General features: G+C 33.6%; 1 protein-coding gene and 1 pseudogene across 1 annotated transcript; both read right to left on the bottom strand.

The window, feature by feature from the left end:
- Positions 1-221: 221 nt before the first annotated feature.
- Positions 222-6,066, bottom strand: LOC113855661 (annotated as a pseudogene).
- Positions 6,067-16,602: 10,536 nt separating this feature from the next.
- Positions 16,603-23,403, bottom strand: LOC113854816. Its single transcript, XM_027486059.1, has 4 exons — positions 23,307-23,403; positions 18,120-18,896; positions 17,904-18,020; positions 16,603-17,817 (listed from the first exon to the last, which is right to left on the bottom strand). Exons 2-4 carry the CDS (start codon positions 18,882-18,884, stop codon positions 17,020-17,022), a joined length of 1,680 nt encoding a protein of 559 aa, XP_027341860.1. The 5' UTR covers positions 18,885-18,896; positions 23,307-23,403; the 3' UTR covers positions 16,603-17,019.

Genomic DNA, 23,403 nt, shown 5'->3' with positions numbered 1-23,403 from the left:
AAAATGCAAAATAAAATTATAAAATATTGAGGTCCAAAGGCAAAGCACGTTTCGTCACTTCTACTTCCTTTTTATACATTTTGCTTATACTCTTATTATTGTATGTTGATAATTTTTAAAATATATCATTACATTAGTTTTTATAATAAGCATAGCTGTTAACAGTGGAGTTTTTTATGATAAGCATGGTATATTAGTTCACTCATCTTCGACTTAAAAACCTAGATATTACAGTCTTCATGCCTTAAGCTATTGTTAAATTTTTCTCCAAGTTTTGACCATTCAGCTCTGATATTTCCCTGAACTTTCTTTGCCAATTCCTGCTCAACTCTCAAATGTGGCATTTGTTCCCTCAACCCATCTCTTTGAGCTTTTAGAATCATTGCTTCCGCATAGATTTCTCTCTTTCTATGAGTAGTCAGGTTCCTGGCTGCCTGTGAAGCATTGATGTTAGCTTTAACGGCATTTATTTGTTCTTCTAGCTCCTTCTTTCTTTCCTCCAAATAGGCCAACTCATTGCACAACTCATTTTCCAAGAGCATGATTTCCTTGAAATGTGTCTTGTTAGCTTCAAGACCCTTTTCTAGTTCTTCAGCTTTCAACAACTTGACTGTGGTAGACTCTAATTTCTTGCTTTCATATGTGTAATCCCAACTCCAATGAGTGAACTGTCTTGAAACTTCTATTATCAATGATCTTATTTCCACTGAGATTCCATCTTCGGCTTGTAAATTGGTGAGGTAGTCTAAGGTATCTTTCATGAGACTATACTCAGCAGGGTCCAAAAGAACAGAAAAGTCTTTGGTGAGAAAATCTTGAAGTGTCTTCAAGGCTTTCTTGGTCTCTTCACTTGGCATTCTGTTGGCCAATTCAGAAACCATTCTGGTGTCATTGGAAAGTGACACAAAAGAGGTCTCAGCATCCAGAATAGCATAAAATGCTTCCATGTCTCCGTCATTTATAGTAACTAAATTGGTTTGATTTCTCAAAAAGTAGATGGAAGTTGGCAGCACCATGGTGGAGTTGGTATTTTGAGGTAGCTCCCCTTTGGTAACTTTGACCAGTGATACAGTAGCATTTGGTGGTTGAGCTTTCACTGGATGATCAGCAACTACTATGTTTGATCCAGAATCTACAAGAATGAGAGAAATTAAAAGGAGATGATAAAAAAAAAAAAGCAATGCAGTGAACCTATTGGTAGACCAATGATACGTTGGTGTTTCAAATTGAACTAGTTTTTATAATTTCTCTAACAACTCGCAAATTATGCAGACCCAAAATCAAGTATCTCAAGACATCATGACTTATATACAGTCGAAGTAAGGAATTGGTCCTTACTAAAAAATCATGGATTTTTCACATTGGATATGTAATTGAAGCAATCTGTCTCCTACATACCAACAAGTTGCTGCTATAAATTTGTTTTTGGATTGTTGACAGTGTATTATTTTGCCACTGGCTTGCATAAGTAAAGATATTTATGCATTGCATTCCTTGTCAATTGGTTGGAATATTAAAATGGAGCTGGATCAACAAACTAGCTAAATAGAACAATTATACTATGAAGATAACATGCAATGTGGGCAAGGAAATAATGCATATCCATATAGAACTCTAGCATACCTTTGACACTACCAGTGTCTCCTGGACACAATGAAGCCATCGAATCTTTAGTAACACCATTCAATGTTTTGTGATGCAATAAATTCTTATCTTGGTTCTGATTCATGTCAGTGTCGCATGCAGCTATATTATATTCCATGCGTTTACTTATTTTCCACCACTCCTCTATTTGCCTATTTGGTGTCTCACAACCCTCCACATTATTGAAGTTATAGCAGCTATTATCTACACTGTTGCAATATTGGAAATCTTCAATCGACCTTCTGGATTGTTCACTGTTTGTATCCAAATCAGTATCAATCTTCTCAGAGTGTCTGCTTGAATCTAAATCAAGATCAGGATCTATAAATAATATATCTTTCATGTTAACTTCTTGCTTGCACACATGAACTCCAGACCAGTTCACAGTCACGTTTGGTGCTCCACTTATCTTCTCACATGAAATCTCAACCTGATTCCAGTCATTCACTAGATATAAATCAAGACTATGCCACTGGACGGATGGATGAGTTCTTATGTCATAAAGCCACACATGATCTGTCACCATTCCTGAAAATATTCTTGGGATTTCCAATTCATAAACTTCAGCTCCATTTATATAGAAGCGGATTTCACAATTTAAATTATCCTTCATATCACCCTCTACTGCAAGAGCAAAGCATAAAATAATTGCTGGAAATTTTTGGCGTACCCAAAATGTCATGTATTCTCCTTCGGTGTGGTGATCAAACCATTCTGGAACCATTGTTCCAGGCACCATAACTTGTAACTCACATTCCTCAAAAGTTTCCTACAAAAAAAAAAAACAAGTAAAAATGGGTGGAGACTAAAATAAGTGAAGGAAGATTTAAGAAAGAGGAAAACCTGTCTCAACAATAAGTTTGATGACTCTGCAGTCAATGATGTGCAATTTCTTGCATTAATGTACTGTAAGTTAGGAGGAATTCCTGGAATTTCTTGGAGTTTTTTGCAGTTGTCCAAGTGAAGCAATTCCAAGCCAGGAAATTCTTGTACGCAGCTTGGAAGAGCAACAAAATTATTTCCTGAAAGGACTAATGATGATAACCTTGGGAAACAATTGAAAATTATGGGAATATCTTCATCTACAAGACCACAATTTTCTAGATTCAGTGACTGGATGTTACCAAAGGTAAGAGTAGATTGTCCCATTTCTCTCAACTTAGTCAAAAAGCTTCGAAGCCGTGGACAGCCTTCGATATCAAGGTTTATAAGATTTTGCAACATACCAATGTCGTTAGGAAGTTCCTTGAGGCTTAAGCAAGATGTCATGGTTAATTCTTGAAGTTCAACCAGATTTCCAATGGAAGGAGGCAATTCTTCTATAGCAGTGCCTTCAATAGAAACGGATATGAGGTTATCCATTTTCCCCAAAATATCTGGGAAAATTTGAAGGCTGGAGCAAAAATTAAGAATAAGACTTTTCAATGATGTCAACCTGATGGAATGTGGAAAAACCTTAAGCTTGGTGCAGCCATAAGCCCTCAACTCAACAAGTTTCTCAAGGAATCCAGCAGAGTCATGAACCTCTTCTAAATTAGTACAATAATCAAGATTTAGTTCTGTTAAATTTGGGACTCTAGAAATGTCAGGTAATTTTGTTAACAATTCACAGTAACTCAAATCCATAGATGTCAAAGAATCCAAATACTGCAAAGCAAAAATTAGATTCGCTTAATGACAAGTTATGTGAAGAAAAAACCAAAAAAATACATAATGATAAAATGAAACCTTACCTTGAATGGCTCTTGCATTGCAAAATGACTGCGTGACAAGTTGAGTACAAGAAGTTTTTTTGGTTGAAAACTAGATGGTAAAGATGATGAAGGATATCCCATCCAATCAAGCAATCTTAAATTGTTTGGAAGATGTTGGGGGCTTCCATAAAAGTGTCCATTCCGGACAATAAGAATTTTAAGATTCTTCATCTTTTTGAACGAATCATCTTTCAAGTGCACAATATATTGATCAGGAAGGTCCACCATCATGCCTTGGATTCTGTAAGTCCCCTTTTAAACCAAAGCACACGTAAGACTACATTAAATTATATTATGATTCATGTTCAAAATATAATAATTATGTTGTAAAGGTTAACTAACCACATTGTCAAACAATGTAACAAGAATAACTAACATAAACATGGCTCTTACTGTATTTTCAGAGAGTACTTCATAAACATCTTCATGAAACCATAGTCTACTCCGCTTACTGGGCTCTAATGGTGAAACTTCTCGAACAATTTCCCTACCCATGTCTTGTATCAGATCATGCATTCTCAATCTGTTATATTTATCAATACTAACAAGAGATCTATCAATAAGCACACTAATACCAAATTTAGGATAGAAACCACAAGCTTGCAATGTCTTTTCTACATATTCCACCGTCTCCCCTTTGAAGAAACACGCTACATCAAGGAAAATTTCCTTCTCATTCTCTTCTAGATTATCATAGGTTACTCTTAGTACATTCTGAACCTCTTTACTGGGAATCTTTTCATATTTTCCCAGTGCAGATCTCCATTCTTCTACTGTTTTACCAAATAAATTAGAACCCATTACCTTCAAAGCCAATGGAAGCCCCTCAGCATAGAGCACCACAGAGTTAGAAATCTCCATATAGCCAGCATCAGGTGTCTTCCTTTTGAAGGCACTCCAAGTGAATAGTTCAAAAGCTTCATCATGATTTAATTTCTTTACTTCATATGTCCTATCAACTTGATGAGCAGCTAGTAAATGCTTATCTCTTGTTGTAATAATTATTACACTTCCAAAACCAAACCAATCATGTCCTCCTGCTAATGCTTAAAGCTGCTCCAAATTGTCAACATCATCAAGAATCAAAAGTACTTTTTTGCAACATAACCTTTTCTTGATAATAGGAATTCCTTTATAAATACTTCCCAGCTTGATGTTCTTGTCCCCAACTGTATCAAAAAGAAGTGCCTCTTGAAGTTGCACTAAACCTTGACGTTGATTTGAACTTTCTCTTATATCAGCAAGGAAACTTGTAGCTTCAAACTCACTAGCAATCAAGTTGTATAGAGCCCTTGCAATTGTTGTTTTACCTATGCCTCCAAGTCCATAGATTCCAATGATACGAATACCTTCACCAGGTTCAATATGCAAAAGTGACTTCACTTCTGATATGCGAGTCTCTAGTCCAATTGGGTATTCAGCAATATGCAAAAGGGTGTGATTTAGTTTTCTAGATGCCTCCTCAATGATCTTTTGGATAAGCTCAAATTCATACCTGCCATGTAACAAGTTCCTCCATAATACAAAGTATGTGTAAATTGAAAGCTATGCAGCTGACAATTTGGTTGGGGCAATTCACTTCCTTCAGTCATATCATACTAGTATATTATTGATATATAAAATGCAGATGACTGCTCTTAGAACACAACTGATAGAAACAAAAGTAAAAGTTTTTCTTGAAAAAGAAAAGTATTTAGTATATTGAACCCATAATTTTTGAAAGCTAGTTTTTTTAAATAATTGGAAGCATTTAACATGTACTTAATGCTCACACTTATCAGTAAGACCCTATTAATACATTCCTTTCTCTTGGCACATTTGTATATTATTAGACCATCCATGATATAACTAATAACAAATGGAAGAATAAAAGGAAAAATTGGTAAACATAGTAGATGCATCACATTTATCTAACCAGAGAGAGAAGAATTTTGTTGCTATTTAACTATTCATGCTAATACCCTTTACTCAAACGAAAACTAGAAGTACAATAAACAAAACATTCATACTAGTTGAGAGTCTAAAGGCTAAAAAATAGACCATAAATAAAAGGAAAAGTAGGAAGTTTGGCTAATAATTCTAATAAAATAATTGGATTCCTTGCTGAATAAAATTTCTTTAAACAAATAATTAGTAAAGGAGGTAGTATTAGTTGCATACCCATTTTCTAAGCTCCAACCTGACAAATTGGCTGTCTCAAACAAGGCCCTCTTCCACTTTTGCAACTTCTCCACATCACCCTTGAATCTGACTTCATGTTCAAACATTGCACTCCCAAAACTTCCTTTCTGATGGCGCACCACAGAAGGGTCCACATGGTAGAAAACTGGCCAAACCAGTTGCCCCTTTGTTTTGTAACACTCAAGGATCTTTGCAAGCTCATCAAGACACCACGTGGAAGATGCATAGTTGTGAGAGAACACAATGATAGCAATTCTAGACTCTTCAATGGCTCTAAGAAGAGTTGTGATATTTCTTCCCCTCTCCTAAGCTTCTCATCATCTATGAAAACATTGATACCCCTTTGGTGCAAACCATGATACAAAGAACCTGTGAAGCTTCTCCTAGTATCTTCACCTCTAAAACTCAGGAACACATCATAAGACCATGACCATTCACGCGCACAAGATGATGATGATGAAGGTCCTCCAAACAGCATCACATTCATTAGAACCAAACTTGCTGATCATGTAAAACATGCACCATAATGCTATTTTAAGGAGGGGCTTACAAATGCCATATTACAAAGATTTGAGGATCCAAAACAGTGTGGCTTTTTATCAGTTAGCTGGTAAAAGACGCAAGTGTTGGATGGATGAATCGATGGGTACTCCCATGAGGAATCAAACCTATATTTTTCCCTTTGAAAAAGAACAAGTTGTTTTAGGGAGTGGTCCTACATTTTTTTTTATTGGTTGACTAAAGATGTGTAACATGTCAGCCATGCCACCTTGTTCAATGTCTGACTTGAACAACGAGTGAGCAAAGCAACCTCTAATTAAATTTTTAACTTAAAAGGAAGAAATTTTAACCGTTGAAAATTGTTTAGATGAGAGATTTCTTGCATTTTTCCAAAATATCAATTTTTAAACTTACCCTTGTTATTCTTCCTTCCTCCCTCCACTCGATCACTCGTATAATATCCATTGGATACTCACAAAAAATACTTGCAATAGATTCAAAAATTTTGGATAAATATTCACAAAATTTGGATCAACTTACTTCCCAGTAAATTTTGTTAACTTACTCTATTTAATAACTTTTTATACACAATAAATTTTATTAATATAAGTGTTAAATTATATAATATATATTCCCTTCGTCATCGTGTCAAAGTTTAAAAAGTTTGAAAGTTAATAGTAAAAAAAGTTTGAAAATTTAAAACATATATATATATATAAGATTGTAATTTTATAATCGACATTTACTTATATTTTAGAAATTATATTGTAACTTAAATTAAGTTGTTCGAAGACGTTTGAAATATTTTAAAAATTTTATAGATCAACTTAATATACTTATGAACATTCTTAAACTAATAATTGAATTAATAAAATTTGTTATGTATAAAAAGTTATTAACTACATTAATCAAAATTTACTCTAAAACTAAGAGGATATTTCCATTATAATTAAACTCAACTATTGCAATAAAATGAATGACTACAATTAAAACAACTAATTAAAAATCAACCTGTCCCCTTTTTTTCAGTTCTTCCACAGAGATATAAATATAATATAAATTATAACAACTATGTATAATATTAAATTTAGATTTATCATAAATTAATTTTTTTTTATTTTTTCACCCTAATAGGTAAAAAGTTAAGTACAATATAAATAGGAATCAAAGTTGTTATATAGTAATTACATAAATGATCACAGATACATTTTTTAATAGTTTTTTTAATCTCAAACTTTAGGAACAAAACTTTTGTAGTAGAGAAAAGTACCGAAACAAAGGAAAGAAACAAAATTACACTCTCAAATATAGACTCCCTTAGCATTAGCATGAAGAATTAATCTCAAATTTGTAGGAGGTGAAACTCAATATTTGAAACTACAATATGAAGAAGCTCCCAACTTAGCTAAAAATTTTGCATGTGTTGCCTTCATGCATGGTGTCTCTGATGCTGATTTGTCAATCTTTTTTCAATTACTCATTTATATCCCAAATGAGATTAGAATACCTGTAGAAAGGTAAAACAATTTTTATCACAAGGTTTATGACATCCATTGCATTAGAGTAACACAAAAAGATTTTTTATATTTAGATTCTAAGCCATTTTCAACCCCTAAAACATGGCTATGAACTCAATAGGGTATTGTTAGAAATGTCAATGATCTAGAAGCTCCTCTCAGTCAATTTTCATCCTTATTTCTACTATGGGCCTAAAACCAGCTTTTTTCTAACTCCCCAAACACTCCCATCAACATTAAGGATGAATTCAAAATTCTTATAAGCCTCCCAATGAACATAGAGCTTTAGGCAGACCTAAGATTGCTACACCTGTTCACATAAATGAAGTTTGTTTGATAAAGTTCATTAAATTGAACATAATTTTATAAATTAAGATTTTTTATCTAACAATGCAATCAACATTTATGACCCTCCATATTCACCATAGTGTAGCTAAAAATAAGAGAAGATTACTTTTATGTTGAGTCATAATCCAATTGTTGCCATCAAATGAAGTTACAAATCCTTTATTCCATAGACTTCACAAACCTATATTTTTTTAGGTATTGGACAGTCTCTACTATAGTGGAAAGTGTTCTCAGTGTAAGTATGACATCTTAGCAAATGGGTGAAGGCGTCAAATTCCTAGAATGCCTTAAATAATTTGTGGGAAGGACATTACAACAAATAAGCTAAACTAAGAATTTAATCTTTCCTGCATAAGGAAGATGTCAAGTTCACCTCCAACTAATGTACTGGTACAATATTCTACCAATGAGTTAGTTAAAACCATGTATAACTTCCCTTCAAACTGCTTGACCAAATAAACTTGTTCTCAACATAACTATTAATTGACAAGTTAGATTAATGAATGACTAAAGTAATTGGTATTAATATCAAAGTAGAAATTTGAGAAAAATTACACCCATGTTGGGTTCAAATGTCCTTAATCTGCAACTCTATATCATGAATTTTGACATACAAAGTGCATCACATAATGTGTCTAGTTTCAACCAGTCATAATATCATCAGGAAACTTATCTGTTACTATGTCAAAAAGTAAACTCATCCCTTATGATATTTTTAACATTTTTGATTGCTTACAAAAAAATGAGATCCTCTATCTTTATTATAATTTAAAAAATTATTAATTTTTTCACATATTTTTCAACAAGTAATTTAACTTAGAGTTTGTCTTTTTTTATTCATCATATTAGAATTGGTAATGTAATACTATTCTTAGACCTTATATGTAGTCATTTTTACTCCTTACTTTGAAAGACTAAAATACAATCAATATTCAGTAGGGATCTAGATTCTCTCCCATGACATCATCACTAAAGAAGATCTTGACTATTAATACTAGTAAATTGCTCATTTTAAAAGTAATAAATGTAAATTTTAATTCAATGGATGGTTAAAATTTCATTGGACTTAGTGCAATGAAATTCTTCACTATTGTAGTTTTGAATCTGTTCAATAACTAGAAAAAAAAAGACTTAATTAAGTGTTTAATTCCTTCAAAATTATTTAATTTGAACTTATTCTCACTTAAATATTTTATTAGAATATAACACTTACTTTTTTATTAAATATTATTTTTAGTCCATTTAACTTACATGGTTTAAGTAAAAGTTAAAACATAGCAATATATCAATAGACCGGTAAGAAAGATTAAAAATAATAATTTATGAAACAATATGGACTAAAAATGTATAAAAATTAAATTCAAATTGTATAATCTTAACAAAGATGAAACACTCAATTAAACCTCACAAAATATTATATTACGATGTATGAGAGCAAGTCACCCTTTCTAAAAAGGAAGCAAAGTGAGAGTAGAAAAAAGTGATACAAATTTATGGTACAAAAAAGTTTTTCATTTTTCAAATTATCCAAATAAATTCTTTATTGATAACTTATAACTATTTATTTATTCTTACTTATATACTTTCTTCAATTTTTTTAAAAATAATATTTATATTTTAATCATAAAAAAACATTTTTGAATGAATTGTTAAAATTTATTTTATATCCTTATTTTATTGTGAAATGTGTTAACAAGACACTCACTCATTTAATAATTTAATCATATACTTATTTTTTAAATAAAATATAAATTTAGAACATATAATTATCTTCATTAGTCTTGATAAATTAGTAATTAATTTTTCTAAAAAATAATAAAATTTGAAGTGTTTATTAAAATTAAATAGTATTTATTTACTTGACAGGTCATGTACAAACACTACATTAATTTAGCTATACACATATGGTTTGGCTATATTGTAAATAGGAGTTTACCCAATGCCCTATGTCCTAAACTCTACGCTGCAAAAATAAACTGAGAACATGCTTGTTTTATTTTTTAAAAATACATTTTTTTATTTTTAAAAGTAAAAAATAATAAAAACTTATTTGTCAACTTCAATTTTTAAAAATTATTTTAAAAAAATTATTTTCAGTTTTTAAAACTAAAAACAATAGCATCTTTTAAAATAACTAAAAATATTATTAATATACATATTCACCTTTTATAGAATTAAATCCAACTATTTGTTTGAATGTTCTTATCAAATAAGTTAGAATTTTCTTTAATCCATTATGTAATTTTTATTATGCAATGACTATTATGAAATTACATTTTCCCTATTAAGATCTTGAATTATGTTGCTCTCACAACACAATATATGGTTCTCATACAATTAGGGGTTTAGAAAGTACTAACTTGAATCCATTGTTCATTGATGGCTCTTTGATGTCGTTGATCGTTTGGTATTTTTCCCAACTCTTCCTTCCTCTTTCAGCTCCTCTCAGATGGTTGAGAGGAAGTTCCTTTCTTGCGTTTACCGTGAGCTCACTCAGAGACCGTAAAAGTGAACAAATAGAGAATGTCGTAACCTCCATTTGGTAACCGCTTTTTAATTTATATGAAGGGAAAGGGGAGAGTTTCCTTATAATTGTATTTACAATTATACCCTCAATGACTCTATATTTTACATTTAACCACCATCACATTAAACCCTTAATTAGAGTCATGCTATAAGTTACATAGGCCACTAATAAGATTATTAAAATAATCTAATAATCTTCCACTTGACTTATGTTACGACTTGAAGATTCAATGAACTGTAAGTGCACATATCATTGATAATATCAAGTCATCATCTTTTAATGATTTAAGTTGATCGGATCATGACGATCACAAGTCATTTGATGAAATGTACATTAAACTCTTATGTGTTTTTAACACTCAACATGTATTAAACTCAAACCATACATGTACATTAACACAATTCAGATAACAAGTAAACAAGCAGAAACAATACTTTTATTGAATTCTTAAAATGTCTACAATAATATGAACAAAATAATCTATACACATATATATGTGAATCACACAATCATGCTAACAAGAACTTGTCTATAATGCTCATTCTACCAACATGTCCAGAAAACGTTTTAGGAGATGATCCCTTAGTTAGCGGATCCACAATCATTAAATCAGTACCAATATGCTCAATAGACACTTTCTGTTTTCGCATTTCTTCTTTCACTGATAAGTATTTTAAGTTCATATGCGTTGCTCCTTTTGAATACTTATCATTCTTAAAGAAGAAGACGGCTGCGAAATTATCACAGTGCATTCTTAGCGGCTTTTCTATATTATCAACAATACCAAGCCCTAAGACAAAGTTCTGCAGCCACAAAGCATGAATAGTGGCCTCAAAGCACACCACAAATTCCGCTTCCATGGTAGATGTAGCAATAATGAACTCCTTTCTACTCTTCCATGAAATCGCACCTCTAGTTAACAAGAAGATGTAGCCAAAGGTCGATTTCCTTGAGTCTACACATCCAGCATAGTCTGAATCCGAGTAGCCAACCACTTCCAATTGACTAGATCTCCTATAAGTAAGCATGTAGTCCTTGGTGCCTTGTAAATACCTAAGGACTTTCTTTGCAGTCTTCTAGTGGTCCATTCCGGGATTACTTTGATATCGGCCTAACATTCCAACAACAAAATTTATATCAGGCTGAGTGCATGTTTGAGCATACATTAAACTCCCGACCACTGATGCATAGGGAATAGATTCCATTGCTTTCCGCTCTAACTCATTCTTGGAACATTGCATTTCACTAAACTTGTCTCCCTTTTGAATTGGAACTACCCCTGATGAGTACTTTTCCATTTTGAGTCTCTCTAATACTTTGTTGATGTAACCTTTCTGAGACAATCCCAGTAATCCTTGTGATCTATTACGGAATATTTCTATTCCAATCACATAGGAAGCCTCACCCATATCTTTCATCTCAAAGTTCTTAGAGAGAAATTCCTTTACATCATACAATGGCCCAACATCATTAGTAGCAAGAAGAATGTCATCAACATACAAGACTAAAATGATGAATTTGCTCTCATTAACTTTCATATAGATACACCGGTCAACAGTGTTCTCTACAAAACCATATGACATGATGGTATTATTGAACTTAAGATACCTTTGTCTGGAAGCTTGTTTCAACCCATATATTGATTTCTTTAACTTACACACCATACTTTCTTTACTTGCGGTCAAGAAGCCATCTAGCTGATCCATATAAACTTCCTCTTCCAAGTCATCATTCAGAAAGGCGGTCTTTACATCCATTTGGTGGAGCTCTAAGTCATAATGAGCCACCAAAGTCATAACAATTCTTAAAGAGTCATTCTCTGAAACTGGAGAAAATGTCTCTTTATAGTCTATGCTATCATTTTGAGTGTATCCTTTAGCAACAAGTCTAGCCTTGTATCTCTCAATGTTTCCTTTTGAGTCACGTTTGGTCTTAAAGACCCACTTGCAATCGACTCATTTTGAACCTTCAGGCAACTCGACTAGATCCCATACCTTATTGTCACTCATTGATTTTAACTCTTCTTTCATGGCATTCAACCACTTTTCAGAATTGTAACATTCCATGGCTTGCTTAATTGAGACTGAATCCTCATCAATACTCAAGTCACATTCATGCTCAAGTGAGTAAACCATATAGTCATTCGAAATAGCAGGTCTGTTTTGCCTTACAGATCTCTTTAATGCTATATCTTGTGGTTCACCTTCCTCTTGCTCACTTGTGACTTGTGCATTTTCAGTTGGTTTATCCTCTATATGTTGTTCTTGTGGGTTTGTAACATTAACTTGTTGTCTCCTTATGTTGTGTGACCGTGATACAACAAGAGAAACAACAACTGGAGAAGAGACACTAACTACAGGAGTTTTCACATGTGTCTCTTTAATTTCCACCTTTTGTGTTTTACCACTCCCACTAAACTGACAATTTTCAATGAACCTTGCATTTCCAGACTCAACTATTCTCATACTATGGTTAGGATAGTAGAATCTATACCCCTTTGATTTTTTTAGGATAGCCGATGAAATAATAACTTATGGTTCTAGCATCAAGCTTCTTTTCATGTAGATTATACACTCTTACTTCTGCTGGACAATCCCAGACATGAAGATGTCTTAAACTGAGATTTTTTCCTGTCCATAGTTCATAAAGAGTCTTTAGAACTGCCTTACTAGGAACTCTATTAAGCAGATACGCAGCAGTCTTTAATGCGTATATCCACAAAGACATAGGTACATAATTATAACTCAACATACTCCTAACCATTTCCATGATAGTACGATTCCGCCTTTCAGCCACACCATTTTGTTGTGGTGTACCAGGCATAGTATATTGTGCACATATGCCTCGACTTTTTAGAAGTTTTGCAAATAAACCTAGACATTGTCTATTTTTATCAGATTTTTCATAATTTTCACCACCTCTATCTGACCTCACAACCTTTACTTTTCTATCTAGTTGCCTTTCCACCTCATCAATGAATACATGTAAGACATCCACTGATTGAGATTTTTCATGCAACACATACAGATAGCAATAACGTAAGTAGTCATCAATAAAAGTAATGAAATATTTTTCACCACCCCAAGATGGGATGTCAAACGGACTACAAATATCAGTGTGTATCAACTCTAAGAGTTGACTGCTTCTTGTGGCTGGATTCTTTGATATGTGTTTAGTTTGTTTTCCTTTAATACAATCCACACATACATCCCAGTCAACAAAATTCAATTGAGGTAAAATTTCACTTTTCATTAACCTCATCATCATTTCTTTGGATATGTGACCTAACCTTTGATGCCACAAGAAAGCAGCGCATTCATTACAAACATTCAAATTACTATTAATAGCATTCTCAATATGATACAGAGATTCAGCAAATTTAACATTAAGATTGAAATAATATAAACCATCAATTAATGTACCAGATCCAAAATAGTACGAGTGTTTATACAAAGAAAAGGTATCGTTTCCAATCTTAAAATTAAAACTAAATTCGTCCAACTTTGCAATAGAAACCAAATTTTTAGCACATTCAGGAACATAAAGACACTTTTCTAGATCTATTGCAGCAACTAGTATGCAAGATCAATCTGTAAGTCCCTATTCCTTCTATCCGTGTCTTCATTCTGTTTTCCATGTACAAGAACTTTTCAGTTCCGCTTATAAGCTGGATCGAAAGAAATCCCTGCATTACATGTGACATATGAGTAGTTGCACCAGAATCTAACCACTAGGTATTTTTAGGTACCTCAATAAGATTTGATTCAAAGTATACTGTAATAATATATACCTTTCCTTTCAAATCAAACCTTTCTCTTCGGACAATCCTTTTTTAAGTGACCAGTCTTCTGCATGAAGAAGCACCTCTGGCCCTTCTGGATTCGGCCTTCACAAACCTTTAATAAGGCCTTATCTTTCTTGTCCTTATTGTCCTTCTTACCTAGCTTAACCTTGCTACTACTAGCCCCTTCCTAAAATGTGAGATGGACAGAGTGTTCTTTCACCTTCTTCAGCCTCCCTTCCTCCTGAACCAGCATGGCCTCCTGTATATTCCATTTATCCTTAATGGTGTTGTAATTTACCTGGAACTGACCAAACTCAGGAGGGAGTGAGTTCAAAATGAATTGTACTAGAAAGAATTTATTTACCTCCATGCCCATTGATTTCAACTTTGCCTATTGATTGATCATGTCAGTCACATGGTCATGAATGGGCCGTGACCAATCAAACTTCTTAGTAGTCAACTCAGTCAATAGGATACTTGTAATGGACTTGTCAATAATATCTGATTGTGCATACTCTTTTACCTTTACCATAAATTCCCTAGCATATTCAGTCTTTGGCATTGGTGGCTTCACATTTTCAGTCATAGTCATCTTCAGCAAGCTCAAGCTCAAGGTCAGCCTATTCGACCTTTTCCAAGCCTCATGAAGAGTCCTTTCCTCTTCAGTACCGATCTCTGTGATGTCTATAGGCTCTTGTTCCATAATGATTGCTAGGTCTAAGTCCATAACACCTAGCTGGAATCGAACTTGTTCAGTCCAATCATCATAATTAAGCCCATTCAACTTGACTACGCCATTGCTCATGCCATACATATTCATAGAGACTGATTACAATTTTTCTAGCTTCCAAAACCTTAGGATTTTCAATTATTGAATCCAAAACAATTATTCAACATCAAAATAATGTCAATCCATCATATAAAATACCTAGGGTTCATGTAATTTGGGAAAAACTGTTAGAATTTTATTTAATCCATTATGTAATTTCTATTATGCAATGACTATTATGAAATTACCTTTTCCTTATTAAGATCTTGAATTACGTTGCTCTCACAACACAATATATGGTTCTCATACAATTAAGGTTTAAAGAGCACTAACCTGAATCCATTGTTCCTTGATGTTACCTTTCTCTTTGATGTTGTTGATCCCTTGGTATTTTCTCTAACTCTTCCTTCTTCTTTTAACTCCTCTCGAATGGTTGAGAGAAAGTTTCTTTCTTGCGTTTACCGTGAGCTCACTCAGAGATCGTGAAAGTGAACAAATAGAGAATGTCGTAACTCTCATTTGGTAAGCGCTCTTTAATTTATATGAAAGGAGAGGGGAAGGTTTCCTTATAATTGTATTTACAATTATACCCTCAATGACGCTATATTTTATATTTAGCCACCATCACATTAAATCCTTAATTAGAGTCATGTTATAAGTTACATAGGGCACTATAATAAGATTATTAAAATAATCTAACAAAATAAATTAATTTTATAAAAATAATTGATATTTTGTCGTATTATTTTTTTTAACGTGTAAAATATTTTTAAAATTTAAATAAATATCAATTTTTAGATAATATATTTATAAATATTTAAATTATGTAAAATTGATATATATTATTATATTAACTTTATATAAAATAGTCAACGGTTGAATTGATGAATCTTATATTTTATAAAATATTATTAAAAATATAAATGCTCAAATTTGACATCTAAGTGCGTTGAAAAAAAAAATTGGTGTTATTAGATTGTTGAAAAATAATAACAGGCTAAGGGAAAATTATCCATACTTCAAGGTATATGTCCTCGATCCAATTTAAGAGAAGTCTTCAATTTTAATTTTATGAATGGAAAAATAAGTAAGAAATTAGTATTAACACCACTCTTTCTTTCCTTTTCATATCATTTTTTTATTGTTTCTTCTAAAATTTAATTTTTAAATTGAATGTTTAATGGATTTCAAAAGTCAAAATTTGAAAATAATTTACAAAAACTTTCAAAATTTATATTGCTGAAGGTATAAAACCACTTTCAGAAATTAAATTCAAAATTTGATTTGAAAATATCTTCCGAAACCTAATTTTTGAAGGGCATTAAAGACAATTCCAAAAAACTTAAATTCTGCAAATGATTATAAACTAATGGTAAAAAGAAAATGATGAAAGAAATAATCTTCAAATAGTATCAAAAGTGCTTTCTCTCAAATTTACCTTCTAAAAAATTATTCAGGATCCATTGACCTTCAAGTACCAATGTCTTAAATTTAGAAATAAAGAAGTTATCAGTTTTCAGAGCCAGTAACAGATCTGTTTAACTTCTAAAAAAGATTTGGTCAAAACTCAAACTTAAAATCATATCTTAACTCATTCACCATTCCGGTTTGAAAACATTAAAAACAGAATAATGTCATAGCAGCACCGAAAAATCATACAGGGTATCTACTTATTTAAGATAAAATGGGCTAAATCTTAACCGTGTCCAAACAGATCCTATGGAATCATCAGCCTGCAAAACTGTATAACCATAAAGAAATCAATTGAAACTATCTTCCAATCTTGGAAAAGCTAGCAGTGTCTATAAAGTAAATAGTCATCATCAATGGCATTTTGCACAACAAATCTCAGACACAATAGAAATGCTTTCGCAGTCCAGAGGTGCCTAAGAAAAAACATATACATTTTTTTTATAGCTAGTCAGTTAGTCACCAGCATTGGAAGATAATCTTAAGGAGCACACGAAAATGGAGATTCAAACTGAATGTTTAGTTTAGCGAAGTGAATATGAAGGACCCGCGAAAGAGTATCGAGACGAAACTGGCACAGCTGTAGCCTCCAAACTCTCTCCACCGTAGTGCTGCATTCGACTATATTCTGACAAAGCATCAGCAGCAGAATATGTTGAGTAAAGCCTATCGTGAACAGCCTCTCTCCTCTGTAAGTTATCACTTCCTATCAAGGTTCTTCCCCCAACCAAATAAGAGCTTGAAGATATTTCCTCTCTACTTAATGGTGGCAAATATGGATCCCTTGGCGAAGCACCATAGCGATATGGGCGATAAGGATCATCAACTTGCTCAGAAATTCCACCACGCAAATAGGCCTGATGCTCGCTCTCTTTCAAATGAAGAGGATCAGCACGAAGACTTTCTACATGTGCAGGGACATTATTCCTGTAGAGAGGATCCAGGGGATGAAGGCGCTCTCTTTCATAATCCCTCTCATAAGGATCCAGTATTTGATTGACTTGAGAAGCTGAAGCCACATTACTTCTATCCCCTTGAAGACCATAAGCTCGGTAACTCTTTTCAGTAAGAAATAAATCACGAGGAATATCATCTTGCCATTCATTTCTAGGATCCCTTTCATGAGACAGCATATTATATCTTTCCAGATTAGTATTGGTATATGAATCCCCAACTGGTCTTTCTCTGTGCAAATTGGACCATGATCCCCTAACACCATCAGGAACTTCCCTATCTCGGATTATTGCTTTTGGAGGGGAGTGCACAGGCTGCAAGGAAGAATGAATATCTACTGGTCGGAAAAGTTCAGTGAGCTTCCTAACCTGAAAGAGGACATTTAAATAACATCTATTGTACATAATAGAAGAAAATGACAACTAGCCCACTAGAGATAACATTTGATTCTCACTTGTTGAACAGTAAGTTCTGTTTTGAATTTGTGCTTCTCATTGTAATTTTCCTTGATCGCCTTTCTGAAAATGCTCTCAGGCAGTGGGAAACAATCAGACGCAACGTTGAAGCGCACCTGAAGGTTGCACCATAAGAGCAGATTCAGCACATAAGTCATAATAAAAAAGACATCAGCCCAAATTACATAGGAAAATAAAATGAGGAAGTAACTAACCTGGGCAGGAAAGTTACCACCAAATGCTCGCGGTTCAAGTTTCATACCACCAGGAGATGAAGCTCTATAAATACCATACAACAGCTTCAGATCAAAATCATAAAGAAAAAGCTTAGTCCCAGGCTTGACACTCGAAACAATGTCTTTTTTACTAGCTGAAACACCCATGACACGATAGCGGAAACAGTCAGGTTTTGTCTTTGCACTGCACATGAAGATGAAACCACCAAGTTTTTCTCTCTTTTTCTCACTTGAGTCAGTATTTTCAGGGGCACTATGCTTAGATTTGTTTATTCTACTCCTGGCACCCTTGTCCAACTCTCTATGCTTCTCTTTATTCTTCTGCTTTTGTTCACTCTTATCCACCTCAATGATCTTATTCTTTTCAGCCTGATGGCTCTTATGGATAGGACTTTTGTCATTAGTGTTCCTATTTTGACTTTTATTCTCTTTGGCCTTCTCACTCTTCTCGTTAGGCTGTTCATCACTGTTTCCTACTACTTTTTTGTCCTTGAAATTTTTTCCCTTTGCCCTGATCTGTTGAGAACCTTTACCTGTAATGTTCTTAAACTTACCAGCTATGGATTTCTTAGCAATTTTAGATTTGGCCTTTAATGATTGTTGAGTATTCTTTTTACTTGACTCTGGTTTACCAGGTCCTTCAGTGGGATTTGTATCCTTATTGCTATTATCTTTTTCTAATGATTGAGGATTAGAAGACTCTTCAGGAAGAATCTCAGAGTCATTTCTGTCTTCTTGTTCCATATTATATAGGTGCTGAAGCAGACAAAATTCCGAAGGTAAATGTTAGTGCAACCAATAAACAAAAGCAACAGCAATACAATGAAGGTGGCTGAGATTGAAAAAGAAAGAAAAATGGGAGGGGGAAAAAGAACTGGCAAAGGACCTCTTAACCTAAGAACTGTAATTAAATAAGGAATTTAAGCATGGTAAAAAAATAAATTTACAATTGCTTAAATCGTGTTCTTACACAGAACACTTCATCATATCAGAACTTCAATTACAAAAGACTAAGCAAATAAGATAATTCAGCTCAATTGGTCAACCAGCTATAATAATATTTCAAGTCACTTTACTTAAAAACTAAACCCAATGCTGAAAAGAAGTCCAAGGAAAGACAATTTCAAAACCAATGAATCTCATACTTAATCCCCACTATGCTGAGTGGGATAGACTCATAGAGGGATGGTTGCTACACTGAATTAATATTTTATACTATACAAATATAAATGCTCAAAAATAATCTAAGTTACAGACATATTCATTATTAACAATTCAAGCTAACGGCTAACCACACAGGTCAATAACAAATTAACATCAAAATTCAAGAAACATAAAGGAAACTAGACTGCTAAGAGCATGAGAAAGTAGGAATGAAGAAAAGAAAAAAATAGATATGTGAACAGAGAAAAGGAGTTTGAATTTTTATTTAGAGAGAGAGAGAGAGAAAATAGGGGATGTGAAGTGTGAATAAAACAGAGATCTGTATTAATGAACAGAACAGAGATCAAAGAGGCTGAAATCATCCTGTGTTATGCATGAATTCACCAGGAGCAAGGAAGAAAGCAGTGAATTTGGCTGAAATGATGCCAGAGAGCTGCAGGTTCACCATAAATGAGATATAGGTTTTCGTGCTCTTGGGTTGCAAAACAGCGTAGTGAGTCACTACACTGTTTTGCAACTAGTGAGTAATCGAGTGTCTGCTCTCCAATCAGAAACCCCATGCTGTTCATTCAAAATGGAAAACACAAAAATACCCAAAAAAAAACAAGTTCAGCCAATGTAGTTGCAGCACAATCACATGCAACTGGTAACAATGATGAATATTAAGTTCAGTTTTTTAAGAATTTCAAAATAAGATTAGAGGATTTACAAGCGGTAATAATCAATAACCAATGAAGGATGGCCAGTTTCTTATAAAGCAAAAGAGGATGTATTCCATTAATCAGCAAAGCAAACAGTCATATCCCAAGGCTAGACGAGAACAGTAAAGGAAAAAACTACATGTTTTTAAACCATCACAGTTGCTAGCAATGAAACTCAATGAAGCAGAGTATCAATGCTTAAGAGTTAAGAACACGTCCACAATACATTCGTTCATCCACCCAAACACCCACAGGTTAACTTAAGCAGAAAAAGATAGATTAGGGTTGTGATGAATTCATCAAATAATTCAGAGCTGCATCTGTAAGCAAGTCCAATGTTATCAACAGCGGATGGCACGTCATGGTGGACAGCCAAAAATCTGCTATAAAATTATGGCGGACACCATGGTGGCTTATGGCGGTCACATATATATATATATATATATATATATATAACCTGCAGAATGTGATATAAAACCAAGAAGGGAAAAATAGTTTGAGAAAAAAAAAAAGAATTTGAAGGAAAGCTGAAATAAAGAGGTTAAGACAATAAATATAAGCATATAACAATAAAAGTCAAGGAAATAAACAAGTTTAAGGCTCTGACTCAATGCCTTTAAAAGTAACAAAACATTGAAAGTCAAATAAAATTAGAACTGAATGAAGAGAGATTTAGACAAAATACATAAATAAAAGAACAAAGTAGCTGAAAACTGGAACCTATAGCAAAACAGAGCACTTGGCAGTTCAGAACGAAAAAAGAAACAGACAATGAGAGGAGAACAAATTGCAGAAAAACAGAGCACGCAGAAAATGTAGAACAAGGGTCAAAGAATAGAGATTTGCCAAAAATACCAGAAACTAGCCAGAAAACACCAGCAGTTCACCAGAAAGTCACCGGAGAGTAGTAGGTTGATGGGTCGCACAATACTAAAGTGTGAGAGAGAGAAAAGAGGGTGCAAATATGCAGAGGCACAATCAGTTCTTTTAAACCCATTTAAAGCCTTTTATTATTTTTGACCCAAAACCCCCAAAATACTCCCCAATACATGTTTCTGCAACATCAAAATTTAGGACATTTTTGGGTCTCAAAAATCTCACAATAGCAGCCAAGACGTGTGCAAAAGGCCATGATTTCCACTGCTACAGCGTCTGCAAGGAATAACAGAGAAGCTGAGGACAATGAAGAGAGAGACGTTGGAACAAAAGGAGAGATGGGAGTCACATGAAAGGAAGAAATAAATTTTTGGGGTTGAGTTTGCAGGTCACTCTGGACTGGGTCAGGTCAGAGGCCCAACTCACTTTTTTCCCTAAAAAAACACCATTTCCGCCATGGCTGCCGGGCACATAACAGCTGCCACAGTGCTTCCATCTTAATCCTGCCATTTTCCGCCATGGTTGTGGCAGTTTGGGTAGAGAGCCAGTGACATCTGCCATGGCTCCGCCATGGCTGTTTTTTAACAACACTGAGCATGTCAGGGTAGACATTCAAACAAATAAAGCAATTATACATAGCTTTTGTGGTTGTCATTTTACATGGAACCTGAAAAGGAAACAATTCAATTAAGAAGGATACAATTTACCCCAAAAAAGGAAGGGAAAAAGAATGTGTCAATGAAATGCTTGAGGTAATAACTGTTGTTACCCAAGGGCAAACATGGCGTTTATAATTTCTAGTAATGTGTAAGACATTGGAATTGAAGCAAAGAAAAAGAACAAAATTACTACTACTTGTACTAACATTTCATTACATGGAAACTTTAATTACAAGAAAGGGAGGTAGAAGGTTACTTCATGTTCAATCAGCTCTAATAATACTTCAAATTTCAAAATATCACTTCATTCAAAAGCATAAGCTAATGTATGAAAAAATTCACAGCATCAAACTTCAAGATCAAACAATATTAACTTTAACTTTTCAAGGAAATTCTCAAACTAAAATGAGCAGAATTCCAAGAAGTAATAACCAATGGAGGTCATATATCCCAACAGTAAAGAAGAGAATACACTCCATTAATCAGTTCTGCAAATTGTGAGCCCATCAACAACCCTGAAGACAATATATTCATATTCATACACTCCACTAAAGCAAGGTTGACCACATCGAGCTTCAACATTGACACAGAAGGGGGTATAGGATCATTAGATTGTAACATGAAAAGTAAGTGTCAATGTTGCGTTTTAACACTAAGCATACACACATAGAGAACCCACAAAACATATTCTGTCAGGACAGCAACACAAAAACAGAAAACAAAATAGAATCAACAATAACATGCATGTTTGGGCACTCCTTTTTTCAGGGAGAAAATAACTTTTTTTCCAAGTCTTTTAGGAAGCATGCAAAAAACAGTTATTATTTCTCCAAAAAAAGATGAACCAAATATTTTAGGTCTAACCTCAGAAATCCAGAGCAAAATGATTAGTAATAGTAATTACTAAAATCTAATTGTTTTTGACACTAAAGTAAAATGCCATAATACGATGTTATTGAGAAGATATTGTCTAATATCTGTATCTAGATTTTCCAAAAGCAAACCAACAGGACTATACTTGGAGTGATAAAGTGCATGTTAGAGCCAACACGCTTTGGACAGGCACATGGCACGCTGCACTTCTCTAAAGTAGTGCTTATTCTTAGGTTAAATAGAAATGAAAATTATAAACATAGAACATTAAAATAAGGTTTAACAATTATCAAAAGAATGTGCCCAGCACCAAATTCTCTTTGCATTACGGAGTCTCTCCTATCTACACAAACCAACATATACTTTCAGCTACTCTGCTTAAAAAAAAACAGAGAACACAAAAAAAAATAAAAAAAATAGGGTTCTCGGAAAGGGGTACATAAGGGAGGAAGGGAAGAAGCATAATCGAATATAGCCCTAAATTCACACAAATTCATCCTCATAAAAAGAAATCGAAGAATTAGCACAAGACAAAGTTCTTAAGTAGGTAGCAGCTTATTCTGCACCCTTTCTAACATCAACAGTAAAACGTGGACTAAAAAACTCCCAAGCCAAACCCTTTCCCTCGTCTTATTTAAAAAAAAAAAAAAACCTTAATTTGTAGAGGACTGAGGATTACATTCAAAATGGGGAATCAGGGCTACCCACATGATAAAATTGAAACACAAACATTTATCGACCAAATTGGTCGCCCAGAAACTAATCAAATTTATCAAACTTAAGAGTCCCATGTTCCTCGAACAAACAACCGATTAATCAAAACCAAACCCCGACAGACACAAAATAAATAAATAAAATCTGCAATCGGAAGCAACCAGCAGAGAAGAGAGTACCTTCAGAGAGAGAGAGAGATCAAATGGATAGAGAAAAAGAGAAAAGCGATGAAAAAGCTGGCACGAAGAGAGTACCTATGTGGTTTTCTTTATCCCC

Source organism: Abrus precatorius, unplaced genomic scaffold (assembly GCF_003935025.1).
Source record: "Abrus precatorius isolate BTA unplaced genomic scaffold, Abrus_2018 Scaffold11, whole genome shotgun sequence".
In the NCBI taxonomy this organism is placed as follows: Eukaryota; Viridiplantae; Streptophyta; class Magnoliopsida; order Fabales; family Fabaceae; genus Abrus; species Abrus precatorius.
This window is presented reverse-complemented; position numbering and strand designations above follow the sequence as displayed.

What these genes read in the sequence shown, in the direction of transcription:
- LOC113854816 (XM_027486059.1), bottom strand. Translation starts at nt 18,884, where the DNA reads ATGGAACAAGAAGACAGAAATGACTCTGAGATTCTTCCTGAAGAGTCT. An exon ending in GTGGTAACTTTCCTGCCCAG is followed by an intron (nt 18,021 to 18,119) that starts GTTAGTTACTTC and finishes TGCAACCTTCAG; the next exon opens with GTGCGCTTCAACGTTGCGTC. An exon ending in CAGAACTTACTGTTCAACAA is followed by an intron (nt 17,818 to 17,903) that starts GTGAGAATCAAA and finishes GTCCTCTTTCAG; the next exon opens with GTTAGGAAGCTCACTGAACT.